At 43.8% G+C, this 25,066-nt stretch overlaps 1 protein-coding gene across 1 annotated transcript in view; it reads right to left on the bottom strand.

Moving 5' to 3' along the window:
- Positions 1-25,066, bottom strand: part of CTSD (cathepsin D) — a 227,607-nt gene that overhangs the window by 87,120 nt on the left and 115,421 nt on the right. Inside the window, exon 5 of the mRNA XM_069623953.1 lies at positions 7,025-7,224. Within this exon, the coding sequence (XP_069480054.1) occupies positions 7,025-7,224 (200 nt within the window). The remainder of the gene's footprint in view (positions 1-7,024; positions 7,225-25,066) is intronic.

The raw sequence follows: 25,066 nt of genomic DNA, 5'->3' as shown, positions 1-25,066 counted from the left end.
GAAATATATACCCAATATCACAAATACAATACTGAAAACATTTAGAAACAAACATTGGCAAATGTGATCGCCATTTTCCAGGCACTGCCCTAATGGCACCACCTGGCCAAAAGACGGTAACATCTGGATAATGGTGTGCATACCCAGCCATGTGATAGTAGTGCCTGGATAATGTCTAATACCTGTACATAAGAGAACACTTTTGGCTTTGCCAATGCTGGTCTTTAAAATAATTTAAGTGCAAAGACACATCAATTAAGTGGCTGAAGGCATACTTGCTTAAGACGTGTTGATAGCACCAGTAACACAATTACAACTGCAATTAATAACACTGGCAGCAATTTACAGCACAAAGTCTCTCTGGCTGCCCCTCCCCTCCTGCTTTAAATGGAAGGGGAGGGGGCCGAGAGGCAAAGCCGAGCAGGGAAGGCCGTGAGGAAAGGCCTCCCATGCTCTTATCTGCTCTGCCGCAAGCTCTTCATCATACGGATCAGCTGGGAGCTGATCCGATCGAATTCGGAACATCCGAGTGTTCCATTCACTCCTCGCCGTTCGCCGCATGTTCCACGGCCCTGCAGTATCCTGAAATGGCGTCCATGGTTGCCATGGACGCCATCCCAACAAAGAAGCCGGCTGAAATCACTGCTGCGGGCCCGAGCACCCATTTGCTGCCTCTCTCTGTCTGCCCCTACCCTCCTGCTTTAAATGGAGGGGGAGAGGGCAGAGAGGCAAAGCCGACCAGGGAAGGCTGTGAAGAAAGGACTCCCATGCTCTTATCTGCTCTTTGCTGCTCGTCTGCCCCAAATCTATGCCGCATCCCGGAGGTAAGAAGCATAACTACAACAAACCTCGTTCAAACCCATGCTTTACTTCCAGATGCTTCAGATTACGCGCCCGCACTCTGCAAGCTACGGTCAGCTCCCAGACCCTCCCCCACGAGCACCCGCAATGCCCAGCTATGCTCCCACACCTTGCCACCCTCTCCACTTGTGAACAGTGCTAGACTCTTCCGCCCAACTCCAAAGCCTACAGCCACTACAATTACCTCCAATATAGCAGCTAATGAAGTACTCTACCACACTTACAATTGTACCACTTCCAAATCAAATGTGATACCACTTGTGTTCACCACCACTGAAAATGAGCCCCCCTGTGTAAAATCTGTGAAGTGCAATTCTTCTACCCCCATTTTGAATGATACTGTGCCAAATGTGATACCACTTGTGCCCACCACAACTGAAAATGAGCTCCCAGTGCTAAATCTGTGATGTGCAACTCCAACTCCCACAGCGCAACCATGCCAACCACCTCACCCACTCTCCTCACTAACCCCCCCCCCCACCCCCCCAGCTGTTACTGAACCCCATTTTAAATGCGCCATGATTAACGCCAGGTCCATCAATGCCCACGCTTTAGACATCCACGACCTAACCACCCATGACCTCGATCTGCTCATGATCTCAGAAACATGGTTACATGAGGCCTCCGCAACGGCGCTCGCACTACCCCCTGGTTATTTCATCACTAGACAAGATCGCCTCTCTAAAGGTGGAGGTGTAGCACAACAACAGGGACTACCTTCAAGTCAAAAATCAACCTACCTCCCCACTGTACCATTGCTGTTCACACTGTCTACCACCCTCCAGGCCCAACAGGAGACTTCCAAGCCTCTCTCATCCACCTCCTCTCTGACAACCTCAAACAACAATCAAAAGCCATTCTCCTTGCGGACGTTAACCTAGGTGTCCTGGACAGTAAGGGCCCAGCAGCCAAATCCCTTGACTCAGCCCAGAAGGCTCTAGGCTACAAGAACACCATCTTTAGCCCAACTCACACCCAGGGCAGAACTCTCAACTGCATCGCGCAGCATAACTGCCCACTCATCACTGGAAACACTCCCACCCCATGGTCTGACCACCATATCACCACCTTTAGCATCCTCACCACTAGCTCCTCCACCCCCTCACCCCAACCACTGCCACCCTGCCTCGCTAGAAGCTCACAAAGGAAAGGCTACTGCCATTCCTCCAAGGCCCAGCCTTCAGACCTCCTTTCTCCACAGACCCAGAAACACTTGCAACAGCCTACGATGTTGCCATCAAAGCAGCTATCAACTCCATTGCCCCACTCAAACCCCGCAAGTCCAAACCCACCACCTACTCCAACGCCTGGTTCACCCCGGACCTCCTCTCACTCGGCAACAAAATAAAAGGCTGCTCTTACACAGTGGCAAACGTCTCACTCTAACAAAGACAAGATGATCTTTAAAGCCCGCTGCACTAAATATAAAAAGGCAATCACCCAAGCAAAGGCCAAATCTTTTGAATCCAGAATCTCTGAAGCCCAATCTAGCACAAAAGAAATCTTTGCCATTTTCAGGGAGCTAGAGACACCCACTCCCGCCCCCCCCGAACTTCAAAGACAAAGTTTGGTGTGATGACATACAAACAGCCATGCAAACTAAATTGAGCCTTCTCCAAAACAAAATACTAGCCACTAAACAAGCCCTACCCAATACGCACATCCCTGTCCCACCAACAGCCCCGGACCCCTCCTCCTCTCCCCCAACCCTTTTCCTTCAAACCCATTCAGGAAAAAGACAACATAATGAGGAACATCAAACCCTCCAACTGCAAAGGTGATGCATGCCCAGCCACCATTGTCAAGGACTGCACGGAGGCACAAGCTCCCTTCCTTACAGCCTTTGTAAATGCCTCCTTTGCCACAGGGAAAGTCCATGCCTCCTTCAAGGAAGCCTGGGTCCGCCCTCTCAAAAAAAAAAACAACTCTCGACCGCACCAACTATAGACCTATCACCACTGTCCCATTCCTCCTCAAAATACTGGACAAAGAAACATACCTGCAGGTTCAACACTTCATTGAAGAGAACAAACTCCTAGAACTCCGCCAATCTGGATTCTGACCTAGACACGGGTCTGAAACCGCCCTACTTGACCTTAAAAACCAGATGGACGATGCCGGAGACAGGGGCAAAACAGCACTTCTCTTCTTGACCTATCCGCAGCTTTCGACCTCGTGGATCACAACGTCCTATGCCACCACCTCTCCTCAACTGCCAAATTCTCCCCTGACGCCACAGCATGGATCACCTCCTTCTTACAAGACAGAACCATGCAAGTATTCTCTGACCTAGCCTCCGCCTCACCAACCATCATACTCTGGTGTGCCCCAAGGCTCCTGCCTCTCAGCCACCCTCTACAACATCTTCACACGACCCCGCTTTCTCATCCTCGACGCTATGGGCATTTCCTACACTAACTACGCAGACGACACACAGAACCGCCTCACCCTCACCGGTAACTATGACACTGACTCCCTGACCCTCAACAACCTCTACAACACCATCCAAGCGTGGATGGCAGACAATGGACTATGCCTCAACTCCGACAAGACTGAACTCCTCCTGGTAGGTTCCCCCGACCCGCTAAAAAATCTTGACTCCCAATTCAGTCATTTCACCATCAACTCCACCAAAATACCTGTCTTAGAATCAGTCAAAACTCTTGGAGTCTACTTGAACTCCAACCTATCCATGGATAGACAAGTCAACGCAATAGTCTCCGCAGCTGCATATCATGCTAAACTAATCAACGCAGTCAGGCGCTTTCTCTCCAAAGAGAACTGCACAAACATAGCCAGAGCCATCACTGGTTCTAGGCTGGACTGCTGCAATGTACTCCTTCTAGGCACCTCCACTAAAAACCTAGCAAGGTTACAAGTCATTCAGAACAGTGCTCTCTGGGCAGCCCAAGGCACTGACAAAAGAGAATACATTTCAGAGGCCAGAAAACTAGCCCACTGGCTCCCAATAAAAGAAAGGATCGTCTTCAAAGCTGACACTGACCCACAAGTGCATTCACCTCACTGCTCCTGCTTACCTCTCTCAAAGGATCCATCCAGTCTCCTCTACAAGGCCAACCAGATCACCATATACCAACATGCTCTCTGTGCCACTAGTAAACAGAGCCAGAACGGGCGGATCCAGTTTCCCATATCTCGCACCCACTCACTGGAACGCCCTACCTCCCACAATCCGAGGTGAGGCCTCCCTCAGCACCTTCCGCAAAGCTATGAAAACCATCCTCTTCACATAAAGTGCGTCGCATCAGTTGAATACCTATCATATGACCCACTGCATAAGCTGTAATGTAATGACCAATTGTACCAGTCGTAATATCAATATTATGCCTTGTAGTATTCATAATGTGCCTTTGAATGCAACTATTCCTGTGCCCTTGTAACTAAACTCTTGCAAGTAACAGCGCCGCAATGCCCTTTGGCTGTTTGTGCGCTATATAAATATAAATAAATAAAAAAGGTAACTGCTTGATAAAGCTAGCTCAAAGACCAGAAAGAGGAAGGATGCTGTAGAGGAGCGTGAAGCAATTTATGGAAAAGGTGAGGTAGTGGCTGGTGAAAGAAGTGGTACTATAGTATAAATGTGCATGCAATTTCTGAGAGTCATATCAGTAGTAGGAGAGGGGTGAGTAAAAGGGTGACTGAGAAGGTTGGGGAGAAAGAGAAAGCGTAGGGGTTACCAAACTGAATAGGTCTTATGTCCTCTAACAAATTAGCATGCTTTTATGGAGCCGCAGGTAGATTGCACAAATGGTGGGGACAAGTTGGGGGGAAAAGTTGGGGTTGTTCGTAGGAGTATGCCCATATTGGGACAGGTATAGGGAATTATTGTATGGTAATTCACAGAGAAGAGGATTATGATGTGTTAGAGTATTAACTAAACGGGGGAATGTTGGGGTGGTCAGAAAGTGTCCCCATCATTACGAGGGGTTTATGTTGCACGTGCCATTTAAGGACTGAGGAGCCGGCAAACTGGCTGCGATGTTGCAATGTCATATGTATCAAGTGTAGTTAATTATGGATGAGATATGTAACTTGTTGGTGTTACTGTTGTCTAGAATTGATACATATTAGGGTTGCACGCACGTACAAAGATACAATGTTAAAACCACAAACGCAACATGAACACGATTTACACACAGGGTGCTCTGCAGTACATGGAAATATGAAGATATAGACGGTCTCAATGCCAATACATAAGGGGGGCCTGTCCTGAGATCACGTGGTAACGAAAGAATAACATTTATAACACATACGCATGGAGGAATATATAAAAGGAGGTTTTGATCAAACGGAGAAACATATGGAAGAAGCTTAAATATTGAGTTTTATATAAATATGCATGTAGTGGAATTTTGGGGGTTTATTCAAACTTTGCAGTTATTAGTTGGACAATGCATTTTTTAGGCAGCTGGGACATTCTGTTTTTTGGGCTTGGGGGTTTGAAAGACAAAGAACGAGTCATCCACTAGGTCAGCTTACGAGCAGGACCAAGGTTTATGATTGAACAGTTCTGCAAAGGAACAGATTTAATTGAAGTTGCGTAGAGGGGTATGGCCATTTGCTTGGGCTGGCAATAAAGATGGGGCCCAAAGTATCGGGCATTCAATTATTTTCACAGAGCAAAACAGGAGGCTGTGCATGCTGGAGTGGTGGTTGCATTACTTAGAATGTCTTAAGAGTCTGGGGCAGATGAGAGCGCAATCTGTAGTTCAAAGAAATCCTGTTTGTTCAGGCCTTCCGCATCCTGTTGCTACAATATCTGAGCGGACCATGTGCAAATCACACTTAAGGTTAAAGGCTCTAAGTAATGAGTTATGTTGTATGTGAAGTTTTCATTGCACCATGCGGTCACGACTTACCACAAACCAATTCCTGAATATGATCTGATGATTACTGTAAAGAATTTCAATGAGAAATGAGAAAGCATGAATTTGTAAGAGATGGGACATTTTATGTATATGTTTTGTCCAATCGTGTTTGAGGGTTGGGTGGTTATACAATATCTGGGAGTGTTTTAACTGTTGACAAAATGTATAAAAATCTAACTATTGTAGTTTGTTGAGACTTCAGTTGGTTTGGTTCCACAGGAATATCCAACTGCTCCACAGATTTTTGAACAATAAACCTTGCTTTACATATAAATCGTGCACGTTTCTCGGGTGGTAGACCCCGGTTAGGGCTGAGGTAATTAGGTATCTGCCCCTGCAACCGTTATCTCCATTTCCTTCATGTGTTGTTTTGAGATAGTTTACTGCTTTACATTTTGGAATTAAACCACTAAAGGTTTGGATAGTTGGATGGCTCATCACTGTGCCTTTCCTAAATAAATGCATGAATTCTCGTGGGTTCCCCTTTAAGTCTTCTGTCAATAATGCATCTTCACGGTATGGCCTTGGCATTACAAGGTGTAATCCTAGGATAGGGCAATCCAGCTCTTCTTCCTTCCAAGGAAGAGAAACGGACTACCATTAAATTGGGCAATAATTATTACTGCATGGAGATATTCACGAATACATGCCTAGAGTATTAAGCCTATTAGTTGCTTCTACTGTCCATTCACATTCACTGTAATGCCTGGAGATCTTGCTTGCTCTTTATTTGGCCTTCTTCATTGCAGCCCACTTCCAGCTCTAAACTTAACCCGGGACAAGATCCCACTGAAAAGGTTAAGTAGTGGTGTAGTTCAGCCGTCAATATTTGCACTACTAGCCATTGGCTAGTGATTATCGACTTGTCATGTACGAATTGGTGTGCTGTGTACACATGGAGAACGTTTTGTGTCTGTACTAGCTTGCAACTTGACATTTCTACTCCTGGTGTAGTTATTCCCAGCATATAAATCTATTTATTAGTCTGTATTCAGTTCTACTTTTTCCAGCTTGCTTATTAGAATTATATTGTACATAGTCTTCGGCAGTGGTGTAACCTGATGGATAACTGTTGTAGAAGTATAGCTGTTAAAGACAAAAAGGTTAAAATGCAGATCCAGTGAAGCTTTCTGCTCATCCGTATGATAGGAACATTAACATATATACAATGGCTACATCAAAGCACCCACCAGGCTTATTCACATGCACCAAACCACTGAAATCTAAAAGAAAAATGGTGCCTGAGGTAGGTTTGAATGGAGGAGTCCCCTTACCTGTTCAGGTAGAAGGAGAAGACGTTTGCCTCTACCAGCTTCTGCCTCATGATGTTGTCAAAAACAGGCTCCACGCCATCCACAGCAATGCGATTATATGCCATCCCCAAGATGCCATCAAATTTGGCAGCGATAAAGGTTACACCTGGCTGCTTGACGGCTTCTCCAAAGGTCTGATGCGGCACCTGGAGACCCCCAATCTGGAATATTCAGAAAAGGTCTCATTAGGTTTCAATGTCTTCTACATTCACTAGTCACTATAAAACGTGTTCTGTGTGCTTTCTCAGCTTTATTTCAATCTCTAGGAGCTGCAGTGGTGCAATGGAGAGGAAAGCTGTAGGTGTGGGAATACTCTAGGAATTATGCTTAAGTAATCAGGGATTGGGTGCCACTGGAAGCTGTATGGACAGATGTTGGAGGAAGACATGTTCTGGCATCGCAACATATTTTCACTTTTTGGTACAGCACCAGTGTTCACGCTTCACTCAAATACTTTCCAGGCTGTACACTACGCCACAGGTTTTCATTGGAAGGCCATGGCAGAAATAACCCGTTATCAGCTGCCTGACAGACAACTCTTTTAGAGAATTCCACCCGTGCCCCAAGGGCTTTTCTTTGAATGCCCATTTATGGAGTTTCTCTGGTAAACAAGCACCTTGAAGTTGTTTGCACCTTTGTTTTTCCAGTAGTTGCAATTTTTTATTTATATAATGTTTGGGAAAGTGACCCAGCACCATCCCTTACCTAGCCTTGCACTCAAGAAAGAGGGGGGGCCGGGTTAGGGAGGGAATACAAATAAAATAATAATAAAAAAATAAAAGCACTAGGAAAATAGAACTCAAGAAAAAGAACGATGGGTGTACTCATTGGAACCCATATATTCAGCACACAGCCTAATGTGGTCCAGGGTTGCAACCCATCCATCCACACAGCCTAATGTGGTTCTGGATTGGAACCCATCTATTCAAACACTGCCTGATGTGGTTGTGAATCACGTTAGGTATTTTGTAAAGTTGGTGGCACGTTACAAAATTAAATACTTTTTTTCCTGGAACCTTGAAACAGTTCTTGGTGACCCAGGGCACGCGACCAGTGCAAAGAAACCCAGCCGGTCTGTGCAGGACCGAAGGGCGGAAGTACTTATCCCTCTTGTTATGGACATCGCGGAGGTGCTGGCTGCAATCACGGCAGCAAGACAAATCTTCGACACAGTTAATATGCCAACCTCTCGTACATTGCTGGGGGCGGGGGGGCGGGGGGAAATGGTCAATAGCAGTTAATGTTCAAAGCATGGTGTCGAATGACAATTTTATATCATCCAGCACAATCGAAGTGCAGATATTGGCAGAGGAAGTAACTTTCCACATGCCGGCACTCGCTCCGAAGACTATCGCTGCTGATGCTGCGGTTCTTTCACTTGAAGATTGTAGCAATGCCACCACCTGTAATGGGCCTCTAGCCCTTGGTACTGATATAGCTGCCGAGATGCAACCCATGAATGCAAAAGCAATAGCTTCACCACCCCATGCCCCTCAGGTGGTAATTGGGGCTATCCCACCAAGCTGTAGAAAACCAAATTTTACCTGCAAATAACATTGGTTTCCTGATGCTGAACACTAGATCATTAGTGAAACATGTCACAGAGGTTGCGACTTACATTGAAGAAAATGGCATTGATGTCTGTGCTATCACAGAGACCTGGGGCCACAGTGCTGCTTCTCCCTCATTAAACCTTGCAATTACCAGTGGTTATGGGATGATGAGATATGACAGGAAAGAGGGTAGGGGCCGCAGGGTTGCATTAATTTTTAGACTCTCTATTTCAGAAACTAAAGGTTATATTATGGATGGAATTGAATCCCTTTGCGTCAAAATTGGTCTTAACGCGGATGCTACTATTAAGGTCTTACTGATTTATCGGCCTCCCTCCATGTCTGAGTATTTTATAGCTGGCCTCAATAGCTTTCTTCTACCTTTAGTGGATGTATACGAATTGTTCGAACTACAATTGTTCGAATTACAATTGACCTTTGCACAATTGACCGAATTGTGAAGGTCAATTGTTACATATATGCGGGGGGAAACCTATATATATATATATATATATACACATATATACACACACACACATATACACGGTCAATTGTGCAAAGGTCAATTCGGACCCTCGACTTTCGGTCAATTCGGTAATTCGAACAATTGTGTTTGAACAATTTGGGTAATACCCCTTTTAGTGACACCTAACACTAGGTTTCTTGTTATGGGCGATATTAATCTATGGCTGCAGCACAAAGATGATGCTGCCGCGATAGAATTACAGTAAGCATTGATGGAGATGGGCTTTGTCCAACTGATTCACGCATCCACACATTGCATGGGACATAAACTTGATTGGGTGGCATGCCACAAGTTAAGGACAAATGATGTTCTGGTGTCAAGCTGTCTGTGGTCTGATCACTTCTTTGTTGAGCTTACTGTGCTTGCGGACTTCCCAGGAAAGTGAAAGACGGAACAAGGTTGGAGGCAACATCCAGAAATTTTAAGAACATTTTGGTAGAAAGGATAGAACCCCTTCTCTCTCCTTTGGTGAACCCGTCGGTTTGGGCTTCCCCTAAGGAGTTGTCAAAGTCTATCCTTCACTTGGATACAGTGGCGGACACGCTAGCACCACTAAAGAAAAAAATGCTCAAGTAAGACAAAAACAATATATAGTTCTCCTCAGAGCTCAAGATCCTAAGAACATCAACCCTCACTTTATAACTGGAAACTTCATTCGACCCAGTCAGCTCTGGCAGTATAGAAGGTTGCTGCTAAAAACTATAGAATAGCGATAATTGAGGCCAAAACAAATTTCTTTAACAGCACCAACAATGCTCAGACACCAGGGAACTTTTCAATAAAGAGCAAGAATCTACCAATCATACTGTCCCTGATCTGATGGTAAAGGATAGTGCCTGGTGCAATGTTATTCAGAATGCCACGCAGGATAAGTTAAAGAATATTAGGGTGGATATCGCCAAGAAAAAAGATACTCTTTGAAGTTGGAAACGCCGGTTGGGTATTTAGTAATTCCCCCGCTATTCCGCTATTTAACTTTACTCCCATCTCAATAGTGGAAATGGCTTCTATTATCCAGCAGCTGAAAGCCACTAAACGCATAAATGACACCTCCACAGCTATAATAACAACTTGCCGACCTACTTTGATTGCAGCTGTATGCAAGTTTGTTTATCTGTCTTTTGAAGCGGGGGCTGTTCCCCAGGACCTGAAAAGTGCATGGGTTACAACCATCCTCAAAAGGCCTGGTCTCCCACCTGATGTTCCAAATAATTCAGGCCAATCACAAATACCCCTTTTCTTTGGAAAGGTCTGGACCAGGTGGCGTATAGGCAAATTGCTGTTAATTTGAAAAATGTTGCCGATTGACCATCAATTGGGTTTTAGATTTGGCTTTGGAACAGAAACACCTCTATGCTTGTGCTGAAGGATCTGTCGGCAGCCTTCGACCTGGTGAACCACTCTATCATGGGGGAGGTAGCCGATTTCTCACCTAGAGCAGCCCTCTGGATGTTATCCTTCCTATGCAACAGGAAAGCCGAGTATTCTTTAGAGAAGCAGAAGCTATGCTCATTGACATTAGATTTGTGGTACCACAGGGCTTGTGTACCTCGCCGTGTTTATATAACATCTTTACAGTTCCTTTTTTGCCATGCTTGCACATGAAGGGGTGATATTTTCAAATTAACCAGACGATACGCAGTGAGTCATTCCGCTATCTGGTAACCACGACCAAGATGAGACACGGATTAATAAAATCTACGCCTTGATTGAGACCTCGATGGTCCACAATAGACTTGCGCTGAATAAGGGAAAAAAAAAAATTGAGTTGGTTGTCGGCTCGCCCAACATGTTGCAGAAATTGGGATCAGCATATGATTGTTTTCATATAGGAGCTGCTACATTAACCACTCTTAAAGTCAAAACGCGGGGGTCATTATTGACCAACATCTCAGCATGAAGTCTCATGTGTGTAGCGTGGTATCATCCTGTGCCTACTACATCAAACTGTTGGGCCACCTCAGACCCCTGATCTCTCAAGCAAACAGACAATCGCGAGAGTGATACTGGGAGCTAAAATTGATTATTGCACCAGCCTACTTGTGGGCACTACCAAATCTATTTGCAATAGGCTGCAGGTCATCCAAAATGGAGCATTAAGAGTAGTTATGGGTCTCTCTAGGAGAGACCATGTGTCTGTAGCAAGACGTGCTCTTCATTGGCTACCAATTGAGTCTAGCATCCTCTTTCGGCTGCTGGCAATAAGGCTCTGTTATCTAATAAAACACACAGAAGATCACTTCAGTCCAGCATTCAGGAACATTTAATGATCCCTAGGTGTAGAACTATGAAGAAAGGGAGCCTTCTTTGCTGCTATCCCTAGGGCTTGGAACGACCTTCCTCTACAGTTAAGCGGCATTGACTCTACTGACGTCTTCAAAAGAAAACTGAATACATTCATGTTTGCTTTAGGAAATCAGCCCCTGCTATACTATTCTGTTTTCTGCTCTTGGATCTCTTTTGTTTCATGCTGTGTCCTTGTTGCGCCCTTAAACCTATGGGTCCATGGCCTGCACAATAGAATTTCTTAAAAGTAAAGTAAACCAAAAGGAGGAAGGGACAGGACAATAGGAGAGCAGGTATTTACTGGGCGATTTAGATGGCAGACACCCAAGCCACTAGCACCCAAAATGGGGGATGTTGTGGTTTTATGGCTTCCAATTCTCATGTTTTATTTTTTTAATTTCTTTATTGTACTTTCATTTCCTTGTACCCTTGGTTGTCTAGCCTCCAGTATTTGATCACTTCTCCTTTCCCGTCCACATCAGTTCTGAATAGTTCGAACTGCAGCTTCTCGTCTTATTTCTTGCAAACATGATGCATGCCTAGAAAACAATTACCACATTATACTGAGGTGTTTTGGTCATTGCATCTTGTCTGGTGACCCGCAACCAGCAATGGCCTCATCTACCAGTGTACTTGCACAGTGAGCATGTGCTGAACAGGTCTACTATGCTGGAGAAGCAACACAGACGAGTCATTCAGCTGTGCCGAACTGGCTCCAAACACCGGACGGTTGTCAGAGTATAGTCAGATGAAGGACCCTAACCTACCAACTGCAACTTAATGAAAATAAATAATAAAAATCACTACTCTGCTTTACATTTGTTCAAAACATAAGCAAAAACAGTTAAAGAATGTATGTAGAACTTCATGCCGAACTCATCTAGCTTCAATGTGGTTGCCCAGAGATTAAATGACATTGTCCTGGTCAAGGAGAGCATGTTAACCCTGTGCTACTATACTGGCAATATTGCCTTATCTGTAGATTCATTTAACTTATTTTATTTATTTTATTTTAATTGCAGTGTGGGAGTTGGTGACATGACCATGCCATCTCACTACACAGCACGCCTTTTGCCTTTATGGTGACACTAGAGAAGCGAAAACAGAAATCCAAGTCAGAACTCTAAATCAACAATGTCCATTTGTCAATGCCTGATCGGCAAATAAAAAATGATCTGCGACTAAGTATCCAAACAGTGATAATAATCTTGGGCTTGTTTCTGCTAGCCATGGGTCCAAGTAGATCTTGTTCCTTGTGGATGAAAAAATGTCCACCTAACACCCTCTACAAGAGGTGGCAGCATTTCCCTGAACTGGGATTTGCAATCACCAAATTGAAAGCTCAGCCTGTTCCACTATCTATTATACACAGGCAGAACATACTCTGCAATTTCCTCCAAAAACCCATTACTAATGAATAGGCCATAATCCAAAGAATATTTTTCCCTGCTAATCTTGGAAACCACTCCTGAAAGAACGTTAACCGGATCTGAACTCCTGGTACTTAACTTCAACTACTGGGTTAACGTAAACGGTGACTCACACAGGGGCCCACTAAAACGTTCTCTAAAATAGGTCTTTATTCCCCATCAGGAACGAACAACAAAAGGTGGCTAGATGATGGTTGGCAATTCAAGCCAATAACCTAGGTTGACTCACCTATTGAATGCGTGGTCAGACCATTTGGTACACCTTTTACAATCTAGTGTCAGGTTTGAAATCAGATGCACTTAAGCCACCCACTACAATCAGGCCATGGAAATCTATTAGACCAGGGACATTCGAAATTGAGTGGTCCTCCAATTTGCCGATAATTTTCGACGGTCTGGATCCTAGCAATAGGTTCACTTATTGACTAGGTTTTGACCACCAGATTTAGATCAATTTCCTCGAAAAGACACAATGCAAACAAATTAATGGTTTAAAGTATACTTGAAAAAAAACTATCTAAAATTGTGCATGCATAAGGTTGCTTTTAGCCCATATTGCTTGGTGAGTTCAAATACGATTTGACAGATCTGCGTCTCATTTGAACTAATAAAGAAATATGAGCTGAAATCAACTCGGCCCAAAAATACTCTCACAATGGAATCCTTGCAGAGGGGCTGTAAGGATCCAAACGGCAATATTCCACCTATAATATTGATTTTAGAATTGGTGCAAAACGTCCCTACTTTGCATGTCTCTCTACAATGTAAAGATAGTCAACTGGAAAGAACCTGACAACATAACGTATACTATGGAAGACGGAATTGATCAAGTAGGCACAAAACGAATGCCAAGTCAGTTCTTGCTGAACGAAAAGAACAAACAAATTGTTCATCATGTTGAATAAGTCAAACTCACCTTCCACATTAGCCACCTCCATCGCCTGCTCCTCAGAGTTGTTTGACGATTTGTCCAGTTATTTTACTAATAAAATTGAGACTATAACCAATCTCAAATGGATGGCAGTTCAAGCAACATGCACGAGATGAATTATTCCAGCCCACCCAACAATAATAATGTGTCTTCCGTCTAGGTGCTCTCTGCTAACGAAAACATCCTCTGCACCAGGAAAAAGGTCCAACTTCACAAATCCTCCAGATATACTATGTGAAATTACTTCCAGTGTGATACCAGACGCCGTGGAACAAATAATCACTTCACTGCAACCTGACAGACAAAATAGCTTGAAAGGAAGCATTAGTCAACCCCCATTTTACAATATAAAGAAGCATTAGATGCTAAGAGATTGTGAGAAGTTGCATGCAATCTTGTGGTTACCATACCTCCCAAATCTTCTGGAACGAGCCACATGGAATAACATCAGCTCTTTGCAGAGCAGGGTTCTGCAATCTTTGGCTTTCCAGATGTTTTGGACTACAACTCCCAAATCAGCATATTTAATGGTCTACAATCATGAGAGTTGTAGACCAACACATTTGGCAAGCTGCACACCCCTGTTGCAGAAGATGACCAACTATGTTTAACTCTGGCAAAAAGCACAGAACCTGTCTCAGCTCCCAACTTTGGACAGCTCTGGGCAGTGATGCATACGGTCTGAGTGGGGAGGGGAGGAGGGGGTGGGGTTTATTTCGGTGCACTGATTTTAAGGATCATTAATGAAATTTGATACATTTTAAGATCCTATCCTCCACAGCAAGCTGAACATATGGTTATAAACATCCCTTTCGGAACAACAGGACTCCATTTGTAACCATTGCCATTTTTAACTCTCCTGCCAAGTGAAATAAACCATAAGTACAACAAAGATAAACACTGCCCCTCACCCTTTACTTGCTTCGGCAACCCCTTGCAAACCTAAAGTGTTCCTATGCAGTTGGCAAACAGATGTATGACAATTTGACCAGAGAGACTACACAGCCATCCAACGAAACATTGTTTTCCTCTTTCCTCTGGTGAAGAACTAGATGACAAGTTTCGTTAAATCAAAGGAGCTATAAAAACTTAGCTAAGTATAGTTACTTGGAGCTACGATTCTGAGAGAGATTTCATAACAGGGTTCCTCACCGTCTCCAATGATCCGAAATCATGCAATCCTGATAGACTATTGCAAACTGAATCCAAGAGTACCTACAGAGGTCATTTTTAAACCTCTACAGGTGGACTACTATTACCACGGATTTAGTTTCCTCCATCTAGGAATCATTGGTAACTTGGAAAAACTATGTACGCAAATATTTTAATAAATCCATTGTCACAGCTCCAATAGAAAAGGGATACAGAAGCCCTACAAGGAAAATAGAATTACATCCCTGTTACGCTCACCTGGTGTCCACGGGGGCGTCGATCTGAACTGGGCTGTTACCTCTTCCAGCGACACACGGGGCGCCGAAATGATGGACTGGATCGGACCACCCAGCTTAGCTTGTTTTGCCCGTATGAATATTCTTCTGTAATGGAGAAAAGGGAATTGGCCACCTGCGGGGACTGGGCGCCAACCCCACCTTCCCCCACTCCTGCAATCTCTTCCCACAAATTACTTCCGAACTCTTGCTATGTTCTCACCTGATAGTTTGGAAAGATGAGCTCTCCATCCTGCCTCGAGCGCAGGGGCGCGTAGATGACCAGTTACTTCACTGGTGTGGGAAGTTGGAGAGTTGCAGAACGGTATCGACTCCGTAAGGAAATAGTTTGAAAAAGAGTTCAAAAACGTCTGGCCTTCACTCTGTCCAAATTCCCTAGGTTGCCTTAATAGTTCTTGAGAAGAGTTCCAAGTGGCAACCAGTAAGATGCAGGTAAGTGTTTATGGATTCCGTTCAGTTCGATAATGAGGACCTGGTCTAACCTGTGACCCTTTCCTTTTGCAGGCGCTGAATCGGTGGAGGTTCCGGTGATTGCGGCCTCAGGCAGTAACCAGGTAAGTCTGTAGCGTAATTCGGTTTCCCCTACTTGCGCTTTTGTGTTGCTTTTGTTTCCCCTTTGGGGCCGGGGTACGGCGGAGAAGCTGTGGAGGCCGCGCCGACCCGAGATGAGGTAAGTACCCTCTGTGGTATCAGGTAAGTCCTGGGGATTGCCTTTATTGTCTGGGAATGCTCCCTTGCTCACCTTATTGTCTTTATTTCCGCAGGTGTTGGAGAGCGACCACTGGATGCTGAAAAGCGCGATGGAATGCGGAGGATTGCTTCAGGTGAGTTCCCGCGTGGCGCTGCAGGATGCGAAGCGGCGCGCGTCTGATTTCTTCCTTCTAGGTCAGAGCCAAGAAGATTCAGGATTCAGGTAAGGATTGCAGGTAAAACTCCAGTTCTAACCTTCCCTCTGCTTTCTTTCAGGTTTTCAGGAGCTCCGGCATCCAGGCGGGCGTGGCTGAAGTCTGGAAGCTGCTGCAGGCACGGTGAGCGTTACACTGCAGGTGCAGAATAACGCGAAGCATGGGTTGCTGTTAGGGCGTGGTTTAAATAGCCTTGAAAGTAGTTCCAGGTAAGTATCCTCCTGCGGCCCCACCCGAGTAAAAAATAGTTCCTAGGGAAAAATAGTCCCTCCTAGGCCTCATTTGACTTCTGGTCACTGGCAGCATGGTCTGCCTCAGGTAAGTTAGCAGCATGGTCTGCTTCAGGTAAGTCCTTGACCATGAGCCTAGCGCCCATGGCGCCAGGACTGATTCTGAACTTATGAGCCTGGCGCCATAGGTGCCAGGACTGCACCCAAATAGCCCCTAATTGGGGTTCATGGGCTTGCATTAAATGGCATGATGCCTGCTTCCGGGGTAGCTGGGCCAAACCTGGTTTCCCGGGGGCTGGCATCGTGACAATCCCCCTTTCGTTTATAATGCAACCTATGATTGAAAGGCTTTGCTCTCTCGCTCAATTACACTAGGCATATCCGTGCCCCAGATCGATTCCCTACACAAACAGTTTGGTTTATTAGCTAAATCAGCAGGAACACTTGGTTAAGTAGATCTCCAATTCTGGGACAACCCTTTTCCACAACCCAATTCAGTCAGACCATCATTTTTCATAGCACCATTATGCCAACTGTGGTAAATGGTAGCGCTCTACAACCTCGGGTTGGAAGTTGGCTGGGAGGTGTTCACATTGGGGGAGAGCAGGTTTTGAAGAGAGGCCGGTACCACCATTTATTAAAAACAGAAAACCCAGGGACCATGGCAGAAATGTCACTCTGGACTCACAGAAAGCCAAATTAAAGGGAAACACTTATGATCCACTTTATTTTAAAAACACTTTAATATCACCAGCCTCACATTGGAGAATACTGACAGATTTGTAAATACATTTAAAATAAGCCTTACAGATTGGCTCCTGTTGGCTGCCATCTTTACCTCCGTCCCTCGCATGGTGCAATAGCTCCAGATACAAAGTATCATGGATGCGCTCTACACCTAAAGACAGTGACTGGTGTTGCAATGCATCAATAATTGATTACAGGCAACATGCATTAACTCTGAAGTGCAATGATGCAATTCAGAAATGGACTTATTCACATAATGCTATTTTTGCAATTATACTTTGACCCTCTTTCACCCATGTTGCTCTCTCTTCTTTCAATCCTTTCTTTTATTCTTTCCCATCTATCATTCTCTTTCTATCCGGCTTTTAAACTCAATTTTTCTGTTTCACTTTTGTTCATTAAATCTTTCCTTTCCATCTTAATTTCTTTCTGTGATTAATTCCATCTAACCATCTGTCCATCCCCTTTCCTTAATTTCTCCTTTCTTTGTATCCCCTTCCTTTTGACCCTCTTTTCTACCTTCTTCTCTTTTTTCCATTTCCTATTTCTTTATCTTTCGTCCTTTCAAATGTTTCTTCCTTTATTTCCCATTTGCCAACATTCCATCTTCCTCTCCTTCATTAATATGTTTTTTACTGATTAAACATCACAAATGAACTTTCATTCAGTTATCTCTATATGCACACTTGCCTAGCGGATGAGTCAGACCAGGGTTTAGCAACCTTTGGCTTGTCAGATGTTTTGGACTAAAACTCTCATCAACCACTGCATAGTTAATGTTGAGCAATAAGAGGAGGAGTCATACAACCTATGTGGAATGCAGAGGTTGAAGACCCGTTGCATTTGAAGATCATACTAATTTAACTAAAACGTTTGCCAATCTATCATCCACAAATGGAAAACAACCTTACTTACTTGTCAAGACCAATGCACTAACGTAGCAGCCCTTTCTAAGGCTGGCAGCAAAGTCTTTGCATTGCATCCTCAATTCTGAAATTATTACCTTTAAAGTGAGCCTATTAAAGAGAGCAACAGTTCACACTAACAAAATCCTTACAAAAAAATTATGATGCCCCATCAGTTAGTTCTTATAACCAACCTAGAAGTAATTTCCCCCTCAATTACTCTATCGTGGTTTCCTTCATTCTTTCTTTACCCACTTATCTTTATTCAGCCCTTTCCCTTCTCTTTCTGATGTGAGCCTATTACTCAGGGTAACAGTTTAAACGAATACTTTCCAATTAATTGAGCCCCCTGTATCATTTCTCACGCTCTTTCACCCATCAAATAATATTTAGTTTGTGGCTTGTGTTATGTCAATGGTCACTATAAAATGTCCTTGTGAGCCTGAAGGGGATACTTTCATTGGTTTTTATAGATGCTCATTCTATATGCAATCAAAGTAACAGAGGTACATTTTGAGGTCTTTTTATCCCACAAACTTCCAACAGTGGAGTTCCCAATCTTCTTTCACATAAAGAGAAGCTGGTCCTCTATGTTGGTTAAGTGGAGGCCCTAACAAACAAAACAAAAAAAAGAAAAATGGACAACATATGTCCATCCTCTGAGGTTAAATAAAAAAAAGAAAATACAAAAAAAAAAAAAAACGATCAATAGGAAAGGGTTTTAAAGTGTGAACCAATGCAATACTGGTCTTCCTTCCAGTCGTAAGAAGGCCTGGTATGGGATTGCTCAGATCATGTACAGGAATAAAGGTTAGTCTTCCAAAAAGGAACAGAATCAATTTTGATTTATTAGATGTTTTAATGCATCATTCACAAGTCTGGAAGAAAGTGGTGGAGATTGTGTTTATCAGTTCAAAGAATAAAAGAAACCAAGAAAGAAAGAAAAAATGAAGGACAAAAAGGTTGAAAGAAAATCTACGTGCATGATTTTAAATGAAGTGTAAGAAACAAAAGATGGAGAGATGGGTGGAAGAAAAGAGAATTGGTTTACGGAAAGAAACGAAGATAGTAAAACTCAAGAAGTATAGAATAAAAGGTCGAAACAAGGAGAGAAAGAAAGATGGAAGAAAATAAAGACGGGTTGAATGAAAGAAGCCCACAATAAAAGAACTAAAAAGGAACAAAGGAAAGAAGGCAAGATGAAAATAAATAGATATAATGAAGGGAAAAAAGTAAAAGGTAAAATTAAGGCAAGGATTGAAAGACATTAGGGAATAAAGAAGGGGAAAAAATGAAGGAAACGTGAAATGAAAACAAAAAAGAGTGAAGGAAAACAAAATGAAAAGAAAGTGAGTAAAGGAAGGGAGAGAAAGAAGGATAAAAGGAAAGGTAAGAATAGATGGCATGGATGAAAAAAGGAAAAATTCAGAAGTATAAAATCATCTAAAAGAGGGAAAAAAGAAACAAGGAAAGCATGATAGAAAGAAGGAAAGACTGGTGTAAAGAGGATGACAAGATCATTCACATGTTATACTACTTGCAGTGCCCTACCACTGACCTAGTTCACCTGCTTCAGCTTCTCACACCACTCCGACCTTTTCAGCAATGTACTGCAAATTGAAATTAAATACCTTGCTTGAACTGGCATTACTGTATTTTCACTTCAGACTCGAACTGGTGGTCATCGATTTTGGCTACACGCACCTCAGCTTTAAATGCACTTCAGGATATCCATTGACCTGTTCCAACTACTGTAATTCCACTTGTACCTGGCACTTACCTTCCCACCCTCTTTTACGTGCTTCCACAATGCAACACTTACATGCTGTACCCCTACTAATACTTAATCTCTATTTACCTCTCTAATTCCAACTTCCAACCCTGCAGACTTCCCCTCTACCCCTCCCCATTCTCAACTTCCTCCAGTCAAGTTAAGGCTACCCACAAAAGGCCTCCTGGCTGATATACCTACTCTATTCTAATCGATCGTCATCAGCCCCACCCCTGAATTCTTACACCCCCCCCCCCCCCCCCAACAACCTCCCTTGCTAACCACTTCCACACTGTGGAAAGCCTAATCTATGTGTATACAACCTCCTGCACAACTAATCACTTGGATTCTCACATATCCACCCTCTTGCAGCAGAGGGCATCACTGAGACATAGATCAGCCCCACAACCCAATTACCACTGCTGCCTTGCACAACAAATCAACTATCTTATCTCCCACCTCCTGGTCTTATACAAGGCATGGGGTTGGCTGAACTATTAACAAGGCTAACCCCCTCCACTGCTCCGCTTTCACCTTCTGATCTTCTAACACTCTCCTTGTAGTTCACTGCCTCCAACTACTCCCACTCACTCCCCCCTCACCATCTTCTTGATGTATGGAACGCAGGTCGCCTAAACTCCTACGATCCAGACCCCCTCCTCGACTATGTTCACTGAAGTACCATCAGTGTTCATTGTGAACTTCAACCTACCCAAAATCTCTCCCACTCACCAAATGGCACTACTCTTCGAGCACTCTTGACAGACTTCAAAATCTACGCACCAATTCAAAGGACAACGCTTGATCTGGTCTTTCTCCCCTCACATCTTCCAGTGTCTCCAATGAACGGACCCCCCCCCTTCTTACCACACTATACTCTTTCAGCATCACTAACCACCTACCCCTTATTTCCTGATTTCTTGTGATCCGGTCACTGCCCTCACAATGCAAAACTTTAAACACGGATTCCTTGGACCCTCCCCACCCTACATAAATGAAGTCAGGTCGCCCCCCCCCCCCTTTCACGTTCCTCCACAGGCTTCCTCAATCGAACAGGCCTTTCGAAACTACATTCTAGAACTCCACTTCCATTCATCACCACTATCCTTCTGATAACCACTCCATCAACCCAAGACTACCCTTCAAATTTGCTTCCAGAAGATGGCCATGAAATGGCATCTGCGTAATTACCATCCCATACAACCATATCCACTCCCCCCCCCCTTTCTCCTTGCCTATGAAAATTCCTGGTCTCCTTCATATGGCCATGAGTCTGCTAAATCATCCTATCTAAATACTTCTCTCCCCCCCCCCCCCCCTTTGCCCCACTAAAAGCTCCTTCACACTGCAAGCCATGTTGGCCTCTCCGTGCCCTTATGCAATTGTCTTCCTGATCTGCCAACGACTTCACCCAAAACGTCTAATCTAAGATTATGAAATTTCAGGACACACTCACCATGCTCCTCTTCTCCGTATTCTTCTCCCCCCACTCCATTCCTTCTACCCTACCTCTCCCTCTGAATTGACAACCATCATAAAAATTGCAAACTAAAGTCCCCCTAGTGTTCATTGAGGTCTTCCACATACCCAACATATCTCCGGTGCCCCCTGTTAACTGACTCCCCCACAGAGAGTCAACACACATCTGCTCCTACCTCTCCAAACGTCTCCCTTTCCCTTGGGTTTCTTCCACATCTGTCTCAAGGTAGCTACAGGTATTGGTAAATCCCATCTTCAATTTGAGCTCCCATTCCCTTTTGCCAACTGAACTTGCTGTTCTCTCAAAAGGACTCTTTTGTCCCAGACCCTTTTCAGACAGATTGAAATGTGCAATTTTTTCAGAATCATAAGACTAAAATATGTTTTCCATGACAAAAATGAACATCCAAAAAAGGATGATGACAAAATCGGGGAAAAACCTACCTCTACTTTCTTTCCCATTCAATCAATGGTATCGCCTGAGATTCTGGCATTTGAAAACAAAATTCTAAGAGATGTCAATTTTCTTTGCAAGAATAAAAACATACACAAAGATAACCTATTAAACAAAGAACGGCAAGCTTTGAAAGAACTTGAGGACAATCCCCTTTTTGTTATCAAGCCAGCATATAAAAGGAGGAGCGAATGGTCCTATGGGACTCCCTCCTTTACAAGACAGAGGTTGAGGTTGAAAAACAAGAGCTCGATAACCTGGCCTATATACCCATTGCACTTTAACAATTTCCTCCAGGATTATGTTGGTGGGTAGTCTTATGAATCATGCGCCTACCGTAGATTGGCTCAATGAGGATGAATTTGCGTTTCTCATCAATAAACCAGTAACTCCTGCATTCTATTGCTTACCAAAAATACACAAGACTATCGAGTCCCCTCCTGGCCGACCCATCGTGTCCGCAATAGGCTTTTGTTTGTTTATTTCTAATGCGCACCAGACCCAAGGGTAACAGGGCGCAGCAGTAAGAAAATGCAAAGCTTACATAGTTACAAGAATAGTTACAATGAGACATATAGTTACAAGTATGTTTGCATTAATACATGTATACAAATATACAAGTTAAAGCAGGTTATGCACAGGAAGGATCGACAGGCATAAAATCAAGAATATGATGGAAGGGATAGTCTAAGGCAACCTAGGTGGGGCTAGTGCAGTAGCACAAGATAGTTGTCAGTTGAATTGAGCATGTTAATGTAATTACTTCTAAATTGTAAGTACGGTTGATCTGCTCTAAGCTGGTGTGGCAAGGAATTCCATAGTTTGGATGCTTTCACATGAAAGCTATTGCCACCAATCGTGGGGACACGGAATCTTGGTACAGTAAGGCAGTTTGTGTTGCTGGCTCTAATGGGTCTGATCGACGTTCTTCTGTGGAGTCTGTCTATGAGGTAACTAGGAGCAGCATTGTTTAATGCTTTATAGGTGATGGAGGCCGTTTTTAGAAGAATTTTGTTATGGGTGGAAAGCCACTTATATTGGCGTCTAGTTGCAGAGATATGTTCTCTTTTATTCACGCCTAGTGCAGCTCTTAAGGCGTTATTGTGGAGCGTTTACAATCTCTGGGTAATGGCCTTATTGGCGCCACTGTAGAGAGCTTTACAGTAATCTAGTTTAGAGTGTATCAGCGCTCTGGCCAGGATCATGCAACTGTCATTTGAGAGGAATGGTCTGCCTGCCCTGATGAGCCTACAGGTGTAAGCAGTGGTAGAGGCCAAGGATTTCACCTGTTTGTCAAAGGACATGGTAGAGTCAAGGTAAAAGCCAAGGGTTTTCACCTCCTTGGCTACCCTGATGTTTCCATCAATGGCGAATGATTAATATTCATGGCCTAATTTCTTAAGGTTAAGGTGGGTGCCCAGGATGATGAGCTCCGTTTTATCATTCAGGCATAGGCCGTGGGTGGCCATCCATGCCTGGATGAGATACACTATTCACCAATGCTAGATCCTTGCCATAATCCCCAGAAAGTGGTAGGAGAATCTGAGTATCATCTGCATAGTTAGTGTAGGTGATACCTAGACGGTCCAGATCATCGAACAGGGGCTTGGTGAATATATTGTATAATGTGGGGGAGACACATGAGCCCTGGGGTACACCACAAGTGATCGGGACAGGGTCTGCAGCTGCCGATGGGGAGAAGACCCTCATAATTCTGTCACTCAAGAAAGATTCTATCCATCTGACGGCATCTGTAGAAAAGTGAGCTGATGAGTCCAAGTGATTACAAAGGACCTTCTGATCCACTAGGTCGAATGCAGCTGACAGATCTAACAGTAGGAGGAGGGCTGTATTCCCTTTATCTCTTAACTCATCAGCCTGTGCTTTTTAAGTCAATGAGGGCCGTTTCCATCCCATGTAATGGACGAAAACCAGATTGTCTTGCTCCTAGGAGCTTATGCAGTTCTAAATACTTTTGGATCTGGGTGTATGCGACCATGTGAAGTATTTTGAGTAAGAATGGCACCGTCGTAATGGGACGGTAGTTAGTCGGAATAAGTGGGTCTAAAGATTGCCTCTTAAAGAGTGGTAATACCCAGGATTGTTTCAGATTAGAGGCAATGGTGCCAGATGCGAAGGCGGCATTGATCAGTTTAGAAATTAAAGGTGCAAGATCTCTAGCTGCATCCTTTATAATCTGAGCAGGACAGAGGTCACCTTTACAATTGGACGTCTTAAGCGATAGGATGACTTTCTCTACCTCTAATATGGAAGTTTTGGTAAAGTGGAATCTGGCAATTTGGTCAGTAAGTATTTTGCTGGGGGGGGGGTTATTCAATTGTGGTGGTAAGTTCAGAGAGTCTTTTTTTTGGGTGATTTTGTTTTGAAGAGTGGTTATTTTATTGGATAAGGCATGTTGGATATCTGAACACGGTCTTATTTTTGGTGCAGATGTCAGGTGTGGGATTGGAGACTAGTTCTTTTAGCATGGATAATTCCTTCATACTGGAGTTTGCTTTGGCAATGTATTTGTTATAAGAGTTTATTTTTGACAGGTAAATTTCTTTTTTATAATGCAAGGATATTTTGGTTAGCTTAGATTTGTTATTATTGGAGGGGAGTAGTCCCCAGGTGGTTTCACGTTTCCATTTTAGAAGACGCATTTAGTCTTCCATTTTAGAAGACTAAATAAGTGGTCACCTGAGGGGTGAACCACTTATTTAGATGGGATTTCGGTTTACTAGGTCTAAGTTTGAGTGGAGTAATTTTGTCTAGTGTGGTAAGCATGATTTTGTTGGACTAATGTACCGGTGTCTAGGTTGTCAGCTAGTGAGTTTAAGGTGGGGAGAATGGCAGGGATCACTTTGTCCACTGTGATATTCTTTTTTGTTCCTCGTTAGACAAGGTGGGGCAGTAGGTAGGGTCATCGGAGGTGGTCTAACGGTTGATAGTGTGAAAGACACAAGGGAGTGGTCTGTCCACAGTGGCAGTGAGATAGAGGTGATGTTGGCAGTGCAATTGTAATCAGCTACCCAATCTAAAGTTCTCCCTTTATTGTGGGTAGGTTCGTTAATTTTTTGTGACGGGCCTAATTCTGATAGGATATTAGCTAATTTAAGGGCATGCTTATCCGCAGGATCGTTAAATCCTAAATTGAAGTCACCTAGTAATAGCACGTGGGTAGTTTAAAGATCGTTAGATAATAGGCTGTAAATATCCTCCTCAAAAGGCCCAAGTGGACCAGGCGGTCTGTAGATTAAGTGAATAGTAAGTGACTGGGAATTAGTTAGGGGGAGTTTAGCAGTGAGGACTTCACAAGATTGAGTAATTTGTAGGGG

This window comes from Ambystoma mexicanum, chromosome 11 (genome assembly GCF_040938575.1).
Source record: "Ambystoma mexicanum isolate Mex_15411 chromosome 11, UKY_AmexF1_1, whole genome shotgun sequence".
NCBI lineage: Eukaryota > Metazoa > Chordata > Amphibia > Caudata > Ambystomatidae > Ambystoma > Ambystoma mexicanum.
Note: the sequence above shows the minus strand (reverse complement) of the source record. Positions and strands in the feature narration are given on the sequence as shown.